The sequence below is a fragment of the Anopheles funestus genome, chromosome 2RL, assembly GCF_943734845.2.
Source record: "Anopheles funestus chromosome 2RL, idAnoFuneDA-416_04, whole genome shotgun sequence".
NCBI classification, from domain to species: domain Eukaryota; kingdom Metazoa; phylum Arthropoda; class Insecta; order Diptera; family Culicidae; genus Anopheles; species Anopheles funestus.
In genome coordinates, this window is record NC_064598.1 from 101,794,849 (window position 1) to 101,812,382 (window position 17,534).

At 39.8% G+C, this 17,534-nt stretch overlaps 1 protein-coding gene across 5 annotated transcripts in view; it reads right to left on the reverse strand.

Moving 5' to 3' along the window:
- Positions 1–2,701: 2,701 nt before the first annotated feature.
- The window catches only part of LOC125761750 (uncharacterized), a 137,929-nt gene continuing 123,096 nt past the window's right edge, over positions 2,702–17,534 (reverse strand). For all 5 annotated transcript variants that reach the window (XM_049423205.1, XM_049423204.1, XM_049423201.1 and 2 more), the window contains 7 exons: positions 14,622–15,520; positions 7,508–7,679; positions 5,937–7,429; positions 5,345–5,646; positions 4,793–5,263; positions 4,574–4,734; positions 2,702–4,499 (listed from right to left, as the gene is read on the reverse strand). In XM_049423205.1, coding sequence (XP_049279162.1) covers positions 3,610–4,499; positions 4,574–4,734; positions 4,793–5,263; positions 5,345–5,646; positions 5,937–7,429; positions 7,508–7,679; positions 14,622–15,520 — 4,388 coding nt within the window. In that variant the 3' untranslated portion in view covers positions 2,702–3,609. The remainder of the gene's footprint in view (positions 4,500–4,573; positions 4,735–4,792; positions 5,264–5,344; positions 5,647–5,936; positions 7,430–7,507; positions 7,680–14,621; positions 15,521–17,534) is intronic.

Here is a 17,534-nt window from a genome sequence, read left to right on the forward strand (position 1 = left end):
TGCTTTAAATAAAAAAAGAGTGAAAAATAATAAAAAAAATCAAAAAATTCAAAAAATTGAAAATTTACTAAGGCTCATTTTTGCACCAAGATTTGCCTATAACTCGGTCGGTATCCAACGGATCGCCAATCTTTAACCTGTGGTCGATAGATGGCACCAATGGCTACATTTTCTTCTTGGACGGCCATGCCCTCAGATGTCCGTGCCAGAAGTTATTCGAGGAACCAAGTTTCTTACCCTGTTTGAGAAAATGTAAAATTTTCCTCATTTTTGCACCAAGTTTTGCCTATAACTCGATCGGTATCCAACGGATCGCCAATCTTTAACCTGTGGTCGATAGATGGCATCAATGGCTAAATTTTCTTCTTGGACGGCCATGCCCTCAGATGTCTGTGCCAGAAGTTATTCGAGGAACCAAGTTCCTTACCCTGTTTGAGAAAATGTAAAATTTTCCTCATTTTTGAGCAATGTAGCAAAATTTTTAAATGTGATATATTTTAATGGGAATTTGTTGCAATGTGTTTCTTTTCACTCAAATAATGCTTTAAATTAAAAAAATAATAAAAAATCATAAAAAAATAAAAAAAATATTTTCAACTCGAAAATTTCATAAGGCTTACCCCTTACATTTTTTTTGGAAAATTTTGCAAAAAAAATGAAATTGATTTATTTTAATGCCAATTGGTTGCAATGAGTTTCTTTTCACTCATATAATGCTTTAAATAAAAAAAGAGTGAAAAATAATAAAAAAAATCAAAAAATTCAAAAAATTGAAAATTTACTAAGGCTCATTTTTGCACCAAGATTTGCCTATAACTCGGTCGGTATCCAACGGATCGCCAATCTTTAACCTGTGGTCGATAGATGGCACCAATGGCTACATTTTCTTCTTGGACGGCCATGCCCTCAGATGTCCGTGCCAGAAGTTATTCGAGGAACCAAGTTTCTTACCCTGTTTGAGAAAATGTAAAATTTTCCTCATTTTTGCACCAAGTTTTGCCTATAACTCGATCGGTATCCAACGGATCGCCAATCTTTAACCTGTGGTCGATAGATGGCATCAATGGCTAAATTTTCTTCTTGGACGGCCATGCCCTCAGATGTCTGTGCCAGAAGTTATTCGAGGAACCAAGTTCCTTACCCTGTTTGAGAAAATGTAAAATTTTCCTCATTTTTGAGCAATGTAGCAAAATTTTTAAATGTGATATATTTTAATGGGAATTTGTTGCAATGTGTTTCTTTTCACTCAAATAATGCTTTAAATTAAAAAAATAATAAAAAATCATAAAAAAATAAAAAAAATATTTTCAACTCGAAAATTTCATAAGGCTTACCCCTTACATTTTTTTTGGAAAATTTTGCAAAAAAAAATGAAATTGATTTATTTTAATGCCAATTGGTTGCAATGAGTTTCTTTTCACTCATATAATGCTTTAAATAAAAAAAAAGAGTGAAAAATAATAACAAATTCAAAAAATGCTATGAATTTGTTAATCTCCTAAGGCTAATCGCAAAATTATTTTGGACAATTGAGCTACTTTTGTTGCGTTCGCAACAATTGCTCAGCATGTAGTGATGGGGTGAAACTGATGAGACGAGAACATTGTAAATAATAACACAAATGATAAAATTCAGCATTGATCAGCATCGCTGTAAATGTAAATGTAAACGTAAACGGTGTAATCAATGTAAGAACAAAAAAGACAACGCTAAACGTCTGCCATTGCTCTTAGAGTATACACGGCGATATTCTTTGTTACAATTGAAGGAATTATTGAAGATATAAGATTAGTTCAAAATATCATTCTTTAATTTTTGCGACTGAAGGTCACCAAGCTGTTACTTACATAATAGATGGGGTATACTTCCAGTGTTACTTTAAGTTACGAGAGGGGGACGGGGTCACAAATGTACTATTTTTGCGTTACGTCATAGTTAAATCATCTGTAATTGCAGCCTATTCTCGCGATGACAATTCTGTTTGGTTCATTTACCGCAAATTTGGTAAATTATTTGCTTGTATAAGCAACAGCAACTGAAAAGGTGCGTAGTCAAATATTATAGAAGGTAAATACACAGTACACGTTAATCAAATAGTATGTAGGTATCACAATGTGGCATGGGCTTACCATACACCAAACTTTATCTATTCACTTCACGTTTTTCAAGTCAGATAGTTCACAGAACTACAATCGAGGTCTAAGCGACGATGGATTCAATATAACATCTGTTTTAAACAAATGTTATTTTCAACTAGAAACAGCGAAGTTTGTTTTAAATTTTAATAATATCCATTTTTGTACCATTTTTAGATCTGCTCCACACAAAAATGCCGAAAATTATGACCATATGTGGATCGAACCCACTGTGTAAGCCATCAGGTGTTCTACATGCGTATCCAAGACACGAACCTTTCGGCCTATTATCGGAGGGAAATATAAATTGATTTTTTTTGGTGGGTTATAACGGCCTGGCCGTATCAAGACTTATTTTACGCTATGGGGAGACGGTCCGGATGGGATTTGAACCCCAGTCCTGCCGTGTGTACCGGCGCCGTTTATAACATACACCACCGAACCGGGAGGGAAATAGAATCAACATTAGAAACTAGTTAAAAAATAATTTTAATACAACATTTTGCTACACCTAATCATCATTTCGGGCTAAATGTAAGTACTGACGATTCTTTTCCATGTCTTCCTTTGCTTGTGTCCATATATTTATCGCTAGAATGATTTATGAATATTTAATAGCACATTATCCGTTCATAATATATATTATTAGTTATCGATGCATTCCCTTCCTTTGGGGATAGGTTCGCGTGCCATACTAACGAGAAAAAGCTGCATCCTCAAATGGCACTCAATCGTATTATCTTCAGTGACCTGATTTCCTTTGGCGCGATCATTTTTACTTGACTAAAACTTTGGAATGACAATGGTAAGGAAATAGTAATAAATTAATTAATCAACACAGCGGTACGGCGATAGATTAACGAGTCCAAAACAATTCTCTTTGGCGACCCCTGTTGGTATGTTACGCGTTTTATTTGTTAAATTCTATCATTTCGAAGACCGAATTTCATCCGAAAGGCAAATGTTAATCGTAATGGAATTAATAATTCATTCTTGGAATAAATTGTTACCTTATCATATACATGGAAAAAGAAGAACAAACGAAACAACAAACCAAATTAAATAAACGTATACATGTATGAAGGGCAAACGTAAGACAAAAGGAAAAATATACGGTTACCGTACAACAAAAGTAAAGTTCAAAGTCTGATAGTTCAGAATTAAGGTCAGAATTCTGTTCAGCTTGACGTTCTCTATCTATTTTGCAAGAGCATTTAAATAACTAAATTTCATTAGTATGTTTTACTAACTTCAAATAAATAGTAACATGGAACGTGGCATTGAATATTCTTGGTCGTAGATAGCATCCATCCTAAAGGCGATATTCCACAAAGGTAATCAAATGCAATTCATTTGCACTAACATATAACGAACAAACCTGCGACCAAACTCGTTTCTATTACATATGTGTAAAGTTGTAAAAAAATATGATCCTTCTTAAACAACATTATTTCCTCATTTCTCCAGGAATCGATTAAACTGTTGAGGTTAGTGTAAGCCCTACCGGTTCCTTTCCATTGGTAGCATGTTTTTTCATCACTGCCGCGTACTCGACTGGAACCTCAGCGTTACTGTTGTTCGTTATTTTATGTTCCTCTAACAGCACTTCATTCGAGATGGCTAGCTGCGATTCTATCGAAACACTCTTTGGACAGCTCTGGATGGACGTTAAGCCAGAGATCGGATCCACCAGTATCATCTGCAGCTCGTTATCGACGTTCGAAAATCGTAAGGCAATATCTTTGGACTGTTTTTTGTCGATCATGTTATTGATCTCAAGGTTCGCGTTTAGATGGCGATTGTTTTTGTTCATGTCGACGTACGAAACGACCCGCCGTGGCTGTCGGCTAGGTGAATCGTACTCACTGTTACCGTTGCTGAAACTACTGCTACTGGCCGTATCTCGGTCCCCTTGGATTGGAGTGCTCGTTATAAACGATGTTTCCTCAAAATGGTTTCGTAAGCAGCGAGGTGGACTGATGGAGGAAGATCGTACGGCACCGCCACACGAACGGTGGACGTGGTGGTGGTGGCTTTCTTCCTCGTTGGAACTTGAGGACGAACCGCTAGCATTACTCAGCTTTTTCGGCCTCAAGCGTACATCGTTTTCGTAACGAAGCTTCTGTTCGATCGTGGTCGTTTCGATGAGTGGACGCGGTGTGTCATAGCTCTGTAAGAGTAACTGCTTCTTGTCTTCGGTCAACTCCGCTATCACTGCAGTTACGGCCATTGCCGAGGGTGTCTGATAACGTCCGGTATGTTCAGCACTCATGGTGTCCATCGTTTCGTATTGCGGTGGCGTCCAAAGACTTTCCAGCCGGTCTTGTTCCTCCTTGCAAATGGTCAACTTTGCGCAGTCGACTTCTGTATAAAAGAGAATTCGGAAGCGAGCAAAGATCAGTTTTTGTTCTATTCAATCAACAATTATAACAACTTACCATCGACGTTAACACAGTACACCGGATTGGAAATAGAATTCTTTTCCATATCGATGTACTTCGCACTGCGTCCCAGCAGATGTTCGAACTGGCCAGCGAGATGCTTAAAGCTGGGACGTTGTTTGGGATCATCGGCCCAACACGAACGAACTATGCCGTATCTTAAATAAGAACAAAATTCGTTAGTTGAGAACATTTACCTCTTCCTTGCACACTTACATTTCTTCAGAACAATTTTTCGGACACTCCATCCGGTATCCTTGTTTTAGCAGATTGTAAAGATTCTGTGGCGGAATACCAGGATAAGGCGATGCACCGAGCGTTATTAGCTCCCAGCACAGTACACCAAATGCCCACACATCGCTTTTGGTGGTGTAGATGTGATCTGCTAGCGATTCTGGTGCCATCCACTTGACCGGTACTCGATCCTTGCTTTTCTTTAGATACGCATCATCTTCATACACGTCACGCGTTAGTCCAAAGTCTGAGATTTTGCACACCTTGCCCTCCGCCAGCAGTACATTACGTGCGGCCAAATCTCGATGTACCAGCTTTATGTCGGTTAGATAAGCCATTCCTTTGCTGATCTGCCATGCGAACGAAAGTATGTCCTTTACCGTGATCGGTTCGACAGCGTTTTCGTAGTCCGCATTTAGGACCTCCAGCTTACGGCTTAAACGAAGATAGTTTCTACACAGAAAGAGAAATGAAAGTCAAAAATAATACGTGTTTAATGTTTAAATCTCTTCACTACAATACAAGCAAACTTACTTCAACGATCCATACTGACAGTACTCAATGATAAGCAGCGGAGTGTCTCCCTTCGTACACGCTCCTAAAAGACGGATCACGTTGGGATGATTCACTTCCTGTAGCAGCTGATACTCGGACAACAGGGCAAGCAATTCTACCGAATTTGCACCAGTTTTGAGCATCTTTACCGCAACGGTTGTAATGCCTGGTTTCTCCGGAAGGTCCGTCGCAAAACCTTTTAGCACTTTTCCGAATTCTCCCTCACCAAGTGTTGCATCGAGCATGAGACTAGAGCGTGGAAATTCCCACTTGGAGTCGTACTGGAAGGAAACGTAAGCACCGGTAAAAGGTTAGTGTTTGATTCAAGGGATAAAAAAATTGAAAAAATAATTCAATAAAATAAATTCTTTTGTAGTGAAAAAAACGCAATGGAGGCGCCTGATCTTTGACAAATTTACAACTAACAGATTTATATTGATATATGCAAGGCAATAGCAAGATTATTATTTGTTGATTAGTTATTCAAACATTCATACTACTATAGCCTTTCAAAGAAAGTTTTGAAGAGAGGAGAAAATGGGTACTGATAAATGAACAAAATGGCACTTACGTCAATCTTGAAGTTGAACTCATTCAATCGCGATGTCAGCGGTAGCTCAACGTTAAAAATCTCCGTATCATTGCTAACGAGATTCATGCTGATGCTGTTCATTCCACCGCTAGTTCCATTGCCGCCACTCCCATTCAGCAGTTTGTTCTTCACCGTCAACTTGCGGCTAAAGCAATATAATACAATCATCACTGCCACAATCATCGGTATCAGGACGATCGCGATCAGATAGATTGATGCATGCGGACCTTTTATGAATCCTGATTCATAAAAGTTTCCATCGCGTACCGCTGCCGGTGGTGCATCTCCTGTGCGATCGCTCGGATCTCGACGAGTTCCGCCACTTTCGATCAACTTTCCTTCACTGTGGTTTTTCCCAAAAATCGGTACTAATTCCACATCGCTTCCAGAAACCCCCGCAATGTTCGCCGGTGTTGTAGTGGTGGTCGACGTCGAACTGGATGTAGTAGTAATTGTTTTATTTCTTTTGTACGAGGATGGAATGCGCAATGTGTCGATGCAACTACAGTGTCCAGACGCACGACAACTGCAATGCCCGGATGCGGTTTGAATTCCACGCGGTTTATCCGAATGATGCACACCGAAAATGTCCTGCTTGAACACGCAATCTTGCGGACAGATGTGTATCTTTTCCCGATGTCCCATCTCCTCCAGTGGATCACAAATACCGTCCGGACAGTGTGATAAACCCGATGAACAGGTCGGATAGTCCTCGGTCCATGCGACAGGCTTCGGTTCATCGAACACTGATGTACCAGGTGCACGATATTCACACGGGCCCATCAAACTTCCCAACCCGCACGCACTTTCACAGGAGGTGCGGTTCGGGTGGGCTGCACAAAAGTCTTCCGCTGCATGCTCGATCGGAGCCGGAGAGCAGTGCACATTGGGATTCTTTCGCAGTCGAACCAGAACGCTAACGGTGTAATTCTTCCACGCTACGGTTATTTCGTGCCGGCTTTCTGGTTTGTTCTGGAAGGCGGTTTCGTTCTTAAGATAGATAATACCCGCAATTTTCGTTATTCCAAACGCATTTAGTGGGTTGCTCGTAAGGCGAAAATTTTGATCCGCACTGTTCTCCTGGATTAGCTGCTTAAATGATTTGGGTTCCGCAATTCGGGCGTACTTGCGCGAGGTGTCATACACTATCGCTTCCTTCGGGTATACAATCTTCGCTGGGTTAGCTTCCTTTTTGCTTTTCTTTCTACCCGGCTTTTGTTCTCCACGGAAACCACTACCTTCCCCGTAGGATGTCGCATGAACGATGCCACTGCTCGTTAGTGCCTCCGGACGGGGCATATCGTACTCATGAATGCGGTTCAGATTCGTTGTGAGACATATGGACGCATTAGCAAATAGTGCAGCTGGTTGGACTGTGTCATACGGAGACAATTCCACCGTTTGGTCTACCGCCTGCAGCGTGACACAGTAGGGACTTTTTCGCAAAATTCCGGAACGGGCGAAAATTAGCTCTGCGAGGCGAAAATAATGATCATCCAGTGGAAATAATTAGCTATATTTGGGTGTCTTAAAGGGGAAGAAATACTTACTGCATCCGAAGACCGTCTGCTTAAGGCCACCATTGTGCTCATTTTCGTACATTGCACAATCTGGATGAAACAGCTCCATAACGTCACCGTGCAGTTTGTAATGGACACGAGTATTTACTGGTATAGAGTCGTCGTCAGTAAACATGATCCGGAAATAGCCTACAGTATCACCCTGCCAAATGAAAAACAAAAAGAGGAATTAATTAAAACACAACAGATACATTTTTAAAGCTAAATGCCTTGTATTCCGAAGAATTCATACTAATGAACAAATGGATTATTTATTTTGAGAGAGTGTACGATACCTGAAACATTTTTGTAGAAATTATTTTTATTATTCATACATTTTACTGCTACCTCTCAATACAATGCCATTAAACTTCCAATAAGCTCCACAAAACGTTTTAGTCTTAAATTTGGTGTTATTCTACGAAAGAAAACTTTCATAATAAACACCCATCGATGATGGTTTCAGCCAAATTCAACTAGCGTTGCCTCTGGAAGTTCATGGCAATTTCTTTTAGCTCATGAATTAAAGAGCAACTACCAGAATGTATAACACAACATTGATAAATTGTTTGTATTATAATAGTGAAACTTTTTCATTACCGTAGTAGTGTAGAGTTCGGTCATATTATTGATTCTATAATAAAACGTTTCGAAATTATCTAGCTGTATTGAGGGAACACTTTTAGTGAGTGAGCAAGCGTGAAACAAGAATAGAAAATTCGTAATTCATCGTTTTATTAGATTTAATGGTATTCAACCACCAACAGCACAATAGAGAGCTTTTTACTACGTGTTAAATTATGCGCTCCTCAATAGGCGTGTTAGTGTAAAAAATAATGATCGATGCATGAGGTTGTAAAATTAAGCTCCAAAATTTGACATTCGACAGAACTTGCCGGAACTTGCAACATCATCGGGGTATCCCCGCGGGCAGTGTTGTCGTCTAGCCTTTTCTGTTGGTGTGTCTTCCCGCCGGGAAAATAAATTAATTTTGCCAATGCTTTTACAACAATATCACTGGAAAGGTTTCGCTTGCAGCATATTTCCAACGCTCAGACGTCTCTTCCCAGGTTTCATTGTTAGAAATTTATTTTCCAATTTAGCCACCTACAACGATTAACATTGTCGTACAGCTGCGGGAACTTTTTATGATACACAATGCATGTGAACATTTCACCTTGAAGTTGAATAATGGAACAGTGCTGGCTTTTTGTAAACATATTCACACTATTTACGGGATCGTCTTTCATTACAAAAATGAAGATTTGTATTGAAACGGACAAAAATGATAAAATTCCAGCTTCAATGTTATTCAGCAGAATGATTAGCGATTTTTTCGCGACGAATTATTCACAAGATGGAGCTTTTCATAACTTTTCCACGCACATGTATGTCTTCTTGGACGAATGAACTTTCAAACTTTTCTTGAGAGCATTTGTTCGATGGCAGAATGTCCTCTTTCATTTAACGAAATAATATTTCAGTTTTTATGTGACCCCACTCTTGTTCCAATAGTACCAAAATTGTGGCGAGGAGAACGATCCCTAACAAGCAAATCAGTAGCTCCTTTTTGAGGGCAAAACTTAACATCAACAGTATCGGGGCAAGAGCAAAAGAAATCGCATATAACGGTCGTATAACAAATGAGTTCACTTTATAACCCTCCTATCATCCCTTTCTTTTTCAGAAACAGGATAGTTCGAAGATGTTAGTTTTTATGGGTTCTTTGTTTCTAGCGGATGATGTTTTCTTGCGACAAATTTAACTGTTTCCTCCCGAATTATCCAATCCCCCAGTCCGGTCAGCCAGTCTGTCGCGGAAACAAAAAGGTTTGTTTTGCATGTGTGTTTCGGTCGGGAAATATGCAAATTCATTTGCTCAATCCAAACATGTCGAACGTCTGACTGTGCGCTAACATCATCGTTCAAACGTACATCCCTTTAAGCTGGCGCGTGGTAATTTCCTGACGATGCCATGACATCAGACGGTATTGGTCGAAAAAGAATCAGGTTTTCCTCCGACGAAAGTGTCGATTCTCTTCAGCAGCTTCGCCTACCAAATATTAGCTGCATTGCACTGAAGATGATCTTTGTTTTTGAAGGGATTTATTCGAGACGGGAAAATTTTGCATGACCATTGCATCGTCTGGATAGTCTCACTCTCTTTCTCCTTCGAGAACGATGAACGAACGATGAGAACCTTCACCAAAACGACACATAATGTTCAAAGTCATCGAACTTAACGGCCTCGCTGGAGTGTTCGTGGTCAGTTTCTCGGGAATTAATCAACTGCATAGCTCGACCAACCTACGAGGAGGAGTTTCACATACTGAACTGAAATAACTCCAACAAGGCACAATGTGTCGTTGGAAGGGAGAGGATTGCTGTATGATTTTTCGGATTCAATTCACACCCAAACCAGCGCATGTGTTCCTCCCTGTAGCTGTTGAAATGTGACCAGATAGAGCAAGGACACAGCACACTAGCACTTTCCCTGTCTGTAAAGGGACCACTTTTTCCTAGGGTCATTGCCGGATAGTTCGCTTATCCTATGTAGCAAATGTACTGCTCTATCGGTCTTCTTTGCACGCCAGGGCCTCGTAGCTATATCTTTTACCGTAGCGTGATTAGCTTGCATTAATCAGCGTGATGGGTAAACAACAGTGAAACGCAATGTCTGGCCGTACGAATGAGACGAGAAAGTCCCGCCGCGGAGACAACATCATAGAGAGTTCCAGGTGGAGAGGGGGAAAAGGCTATCCATCCTGCCGCTCTCACCCCAGTAGTAGTTGTTTCGCCCATCAAATCCACCGTTCGTTCATCCGCCCACCCGGTAGGTGCTAGGTTCCGGTGATTGTTTTCATCACATTCTGCGTATCCAAACACGCCTAAGCCTCGGGGCGACTTGTAGCACTTGAGTGGGTTTTCTTCCGCCCGATGTGCAACCACTCTAACCACTCGGAAAAAGGATCAACATTAAATGGGTAAATCTCGGACCAAACGATCAGCCTGTTGTGTACATGTGATGTTCTTTTTGACTAATGATGACAATGGTAATGATGGTCAGTCGAGTAAAGCCGGCTTAAAAAGGGTGTACATGAATGATTACTGTTTCACGAGTTTCACGGTCAAAGTCAACTTACACGACGGAGCTGTAGGCATACAGAATGAGTTGAGAAAAATATGTTTTTATACATAGAATAGACTGATTCTGTTCTTTAACCGATAACTTGAATGAGTCGTTATTAGGAGTCAGCTCGTTTAACGCCTCATCAGACGCCTTCTGGCACAGACATCTGAGGGCATGGCCGTCCAAGATGAAAATGAAGCCATTGGTGCCATCTATCGACCACAGGTTAAAGATTGGCGATCCGTTGGATACCGACCGAGTTATAGCCAAAACTTGGTGCAAAAATGAGGAAAATTTTACATTTTCTCAAACAGGGTAAGGAACTTGGTTCTCGAATAACTTCCGGCACGGACATCTGAGGGCATGGCCGTCCAAGAAGAAAATGTAGCCATTGGTGCCATCTATCGACCACAGGTTAAAGATTGGCGATCCGTTGGATACCGACCGAGTTATAGCCAAAACTTGGTGCAGAAATGAGCCTTAGTAAATTTTCAATTTTTTGAATTTTTTGATTTTTTTTATTATTTTTCACTCTTTTTTTATTTAAAGCATTACTTGAGTGAAAAGAAACACATTGCAACCAATTGGCATTAAAATAAATCAATTTCATTTTTTTGCAAAATTTCCCAAAAAAAACGTAAGGGGTAGTAAGCCTTATGAAATTTTCGAGTTGAAAATTTTTTTAAAATTTTTTTCTGATTTTTTATTATTTTTTTAATTTATAGCATTATTTGAGTGAAAAGAAACACATTGCAACAAATTCCCATTAAAATATATCACATTTAAAAATTTTGCTACATTGCTCAAAAATGGGGAAAATTTTACATTTTCTCAAACAGGGTAAGGAACTTGGTCCTCGAATAACTTCGACCACGGACACCTGAGAGCATGGCCGTCCAAGAAGAAAATGTAGCCATTGGTGCCATCTATCGACCACAGGTTCAAGATTGGCGATCCGTTGGATACCGACCGAGTTATAGCCAAAACTTGGTGCAAAAATGAGCCTTAGTAAATTTTCAATTTTTTGAATTTTTTGATTTTTTTTATTATTTTTCACTCTTTTTTTATTTAAAGCATTACTTGAGTGAAAAGAAACACATTGCAACCAATTGGCATTAAAATAAATCAATTTCATTTTTTTTGCAAAATTTCCCAAAAAAAACGTAAGGGGTAAGCCTTATGAAATTTTCGAGTTGAAATTTGTTTAAATTTTTTTTTCTGATTTTTTATTCTTTTTTTAATTTAAAACATTATTTGAGTGAAAAGAAACTTATTGCAACAAATTCGCTTTAAAAATATCAATTTTTAAATTTTGCGAAATTACTATAATAAAGCCTAAGTCTATAGCCTTAGGAGATTGGCATATTTATAGAAACATCTGAGACAACTATACAGACATACAGACTTTTGAGGGCATGACCGTCCAAGAAGAAAATGTAGCCATTGGTGCCATCTAATAATAAATAACAAATAACAAATAACAACTTTTATCTAAACAAAACATGCATTCTATTTACAGTAAGAACGCAATTCTCGATGATTTACATTCCATTGAATGCTTAACGAACCTTTTTTAAAATGCCCCAACATAGAATGGTCATTTCATGGCACTTTGGTTACGTTCCTTACGATTGCAAACAATTTTTATGCTAATATTGATACAACCAACATCAAGCACAATTCATAGAAATCTTTCCTTCGTAACTTACGTACATGGGAGCCCAGTGCAAAAGGATCGATTCATTCTTCTTCAACATTTTTTCATAAAAACCGGCCAAAAAGCAACCCCCGTTCAGACAAACACACCCACTTCCTGAATGATCGTTCTTCGTTCCCATTTGTCAACAGTCAAACAGCATGCCACCAAGAAATTCAATCCGTATCCTGGCCTTCTCGTGCCCCATATGATGGGTATGGCCGGTGAGTTATCAGTGCGCCTGTGTGTGTGTAGATTTTGAAGAGGCGATTTTTTATTTTCGTGCAGTTAGTCGACCAAGTTTGTGCTACCGGTTGTCCTTACATTTGGAAGCTTTTTCAGGACTTACGTTAATATAAAAAATGTTATCACGTTTCGCGTGGGTGATTCAAATCAAGCAAACGAAACAGAAAATGGCCTTTAAAAGGAACATCAGATTGTAGGTGTAACGTATCGAATCCTATCAGGACGTGAAGGTGAAAAATATTATGCCATTTTCATCACGTTAGCTTTTTTTCATGAGTTTTGAGTATTTATGATTGCTGGTTAGTAGTACCTAGATTGAAAAAGGCACAATGTTTTCATTTCTTAATATTCATTCTGTGTAAAGGAGTCAATGGAGACAGGTACCAAACATTTTGAGAAAATCAACAATCATTAATGAAGAAATTGTTTGTTTTTTTTCTAGAATATTTAACCATTTGTTTCAAACGGCAATGGAAAACATTCATTCATACATACATTGGACAACGTAAAAAGGTAACGAAACACAAACTGTTGAATGTAAAGTAAAAATGCTTCTAGCAGGTGTGGTCAATTAACTGTGGCCACCCACCCTTCAATAAAACAGCGGAGCGCGATGTTTACATTAATACGACCTATGGCATCTTTAGCGTTTTTATATCATGTGGCATTTTACTCACTGTTTGTTCAGGGATGACACTTTCCACAAAGGCAAGCTTCATCAGCACATCAACAACTTCACCCAACAAATAAATCCTACCCCTAACATTGACCATTTTCATCCCAAACCCTCCTTAGCGCCCAATAGAGGTCAGCTATTTAAGACCGGTTAACGATTTGTTCCATTGCAGAGAATGACATCCGTTTTCCAGGTTCACCACACTCCACTACCATTTGTGTTTGATGAAGTCATTAAATTTTCATCGTTCCTCGAGCGCTAATCACCTACTCCTGACCGACCAATCTTTTCCCCGTTTTTACGCTCAGCTCGATTGCTCTCTTTTTACGCTGAATCTATCTCCGTGTCTAGCTCCTTACCGGCGATATGCCGCGCAAAGGAGCACTGTTTTGGGGTCAACTCAGCTAATTGAATACGGTGCCCCACAGCGGGGTTTTGTTTCGTTGCTGTTGGTCGTCGGTGGTAAACTACCTCCTGAAGGGAGAGCATCACTCTTTACCGCAACCTAAACGAAAACCTTAGGGATTACTATGTTTTTGTTGTTGTTGATCCATTCGAATTTCATCTATTTTATGATGCTCCGTCGTCCTTGATGTGTTTTTGTTATGTTTTCTTTAGGGGAGCAGAGAATGACAAGAATTCGACACATTCTTAATTATGTTATCCTGCAGGCGTTCCGGTGGATGGTTAACTTTCTACAGGATTTGCCTGTACCAGCGCGCAACAGTATCAGGATGGATTCCTTTTAACTTTAGCGTTGAATCTTAAATCCGTATAAAGAGCAACGACAGATTGTTGTCTACTGTATAACCGTCCAATAACAAGAATGAGATTATGGAGGATTAATTTTATGGAGCTGACTGTAACGCTAGTTATACGTTTAGAATGAAATTTTAATGTTGTCCAAGCAAATATAATAAACTAAATCGCATCATTGCTATACACCACTGCGTTGCAATACGAGAACACAATCTTCCGGTAATACGATTCAATTACGCAAATGGAAAGGACGTACCAGATTGCACAACCAGCACATAGTTTCCGTTTTTCTTCCGATAATAATAAAAAAAACAAATTTAGTTTTCTTTGTTGGGAAAACCCAGATCCATTCAACATGGATATTCAATGTATCCTGGATGCCGTGTAGGTAAAAACCAGACAAAGGACCAAGCAAATTGCATAGATACCTATTGTTTCTAACGCGACTGCTATGAACTATGTCTTGTTATGAACTATTCCTAAACGTATGATTTGAAATCATTAGTCATTGTCAAACATTTTCGAATAAATCGCCGCAACCAAATTGATATTATCTATGTAAAAATATTGTTTACTAGGTATATATTTCGATTACTCACCTGATTAACATGTGGATCATCCACGTACACTTGATAACTGGAGACATCATCCTGTTCTTCGTGATGATTTGAGCTATCCGTTCGATTTAATTGCTCCAAACGAGGAAGATTATCGTTTCGATCAAGCACATTCACAGTGATCGTGCGATCAACGGTTTGAGACTCAGATTTGATAGATTTTACATCGACATCCGTGCTAAACTGTTGAAGCGTGCATCGTACGCTAGCTTGCAACGTTGGGCCTGGTGCATGTGTATCATGATCGAACGATACTTTCGTTCGTAGTGTTCCATCGTTGGGATCCAGCAGTAGATACTCATTACTACCGTTCATGTTGCCGGGTGTTGCAACAAATATTTCATACTTCGGTAAATGTTGTGGGCACAGACGACGATAAAATGTGGGCCCCACAGCACCGATCGTCCATCCCAGGGGACCATTTTCCGCCACGCGGTACTGTGCCGTGTCCCAGAAACATGCACGCTCCGGATGATGTTCGCAGAAGCTGTCGAGCGTATCTTCAGCCACCAGCACAGGGTCAATGGTGAGTGTGAGCCGGGCAGCTGGCATTACACCGTGGGCAAATGGTGAACTAACGCTTGAGTTCACTGCAACGATTACGAACTCGGTGACGTTCGACATGGTGTAGATCTGTGACGTTATCCACAAAGCGCCCGTGCTTGAGTCCACCTTAAGGTACTTGGTATCAGGTGGACTTTCAATCGCATAGCTATAACCGTGCTGCTGGTCGATGGCGTTCGTTCTCAGTTCGCTTCCCGAAGATAGCAGCTGCAACTGGACGATCGGTTCGTTGCGTAAGATGATGTAGGATTCCTTCGAGATAGGTAGCGTCATGCGGAGCTTCGAGATGGAAAAATAAACACCGTTAGGGGAAGATGCTGCAAAAACAAAATAAAAAATAGATCATGAATGAATTGAAGCGATTCCCACCCTACTCAGGATAAGGTGGGTTCGATGAAATATGAGGAAGAAGCACATCATTTAACGTAAAAAAATTTCTTGTAATTTGGATCCAGTTCATTCGTTCCTTTCTGCTTTAAATTGTACGTTCGCTCCCTGCTTATTACACGAGAGATGAAAGGTTTTATATATTGATTTGCCCCAGTTGAAAGCATTAGAATTTCCCGAGAAAACGTACCAAACTTCACTAGCTTGGACACAGATTCCTTTAAAGGGACGAATTTTTCATGTTTATTTAGCCCATGTTGGAACGCATCCAACAAATTTTCAAATACAAACATTTTACGGCCTTTTAAGGCAACCCAAAAACAACCGAAAAAGTAAACTTACAAAACTTACTATTAATTAGTAAGTGCGACGGAGGGTGTAAAGCGTAGCAATTAGTCTTCAAAAGCAATGTGTATTTTCATATCGTTTACCTAGTTTCTAGCATTTGAAATGTATTTAATTGCTTTGATGAACTTCTTCCATCCTTTCCCAAGGGAGTTTGAAACCTGATCACCAAACAGCAAATGTTTTATCTCATCTATAAGAGAGCTTTCTTTAACGGAAAATTTACTGAGAATTTGTCTATAATATGACATGATAAAAGAAGGTGAACGCTGTTGGTAAAGATGATGGAAAACCTGCTCTAATCAACACCTCCATCAACATCGTTCGTACACTGGGGATATAGTAGCGTTTAGGTTAGGTTAGAAATTATGTTTTCCATCGTCACGCTAATGACGGGAAGCTGACTATCGCCCACGACCAGGTTTACCATTCGCTTTCCAATAGCTATGGGTTGCCCTGTGTACGTTACGACCTGATTAGAAACTCATTATATTAGATTAGCCATTTACGATGGGGTCCCGTAATGAGAGTTTACCGAAGGTTCGTGTAAAGACTGGATAAGAGCACTGTGTAGTAACAAAACGTGGAAAAAGCTGCTGCATTGTTCTAACCACAAATGAACCTTTCGGAGGAAGGCAATACACACTCTGCCTCTAGGAGGTACTAAGGATGGTTTATACTTTTTTCTCTTCAAACGCTCTTCCAACATGGGTGAGGAGTTTGATGGAAATATCAATTAGCGTTTTGCTACCCTTTAGTTGCACGCCATATTTAGCCTCTCTCGGTACTGTCCTGCTTTTCTCCATTGGCAAACAATACGACAGACACGTCAATATAACATCACTGACGTAGAGACAACCGGGTGGTGATATTAGCGGGTATAAGATTTCTAACGTTCCGAAAGAGAAAAATGGTGCGCAACAAAAAGAGGTGAAAAGTGAACAAAAGCACATACATACTGTGAAATTGAATACGGACGCATACCGAACGTATTGATCCTTTCACGCATTTACATCCAAGATAAAAAGAACGTCAGTGTTAATGTGCAATTTCTATCCACACGACAACATAGCGAAAAAAACAAACAATCATAAAACATACCACCAGCTTCAAGAACAACTAATCGAACGGAATAACGATAAATTCATTCCTCGAACGTAACTTTGCGCCTCCATTTATGGGATTCGAATGAAATATCACACTCCCGTTGACAACCCATCGTGGTGTGTCCTTGCGGTTTCATTTCGCGTGAAAAGTTGGTTCGTAATTTGGGAGTTAGATATCCTTTCGCGCCTACAGTTTTGCTTTTGTTGCTTCCCCTTGGGGCTTACGTGTGTGTGTCCCTAGCACCTAACGCGCATGAAACACTCCTCTTCAGCGCTGTGGTGCAAATTTTTGTGTTTTAGCTTTTTGTTTCCAACACCTGAAGTGGAATATTTCCACCGGGAGGTGATTAAAAAACGCATATCCAGGTTACACCAGCACCACTACACCACGGAATGTCAATACGCGTGTCCATGCCATTTTTGCTGCGACATAAGCTTTTTCCCAGAACTGCCTGAACAGACGGAAAGAGTTTTCCCGGCGGTTTTTTATGCC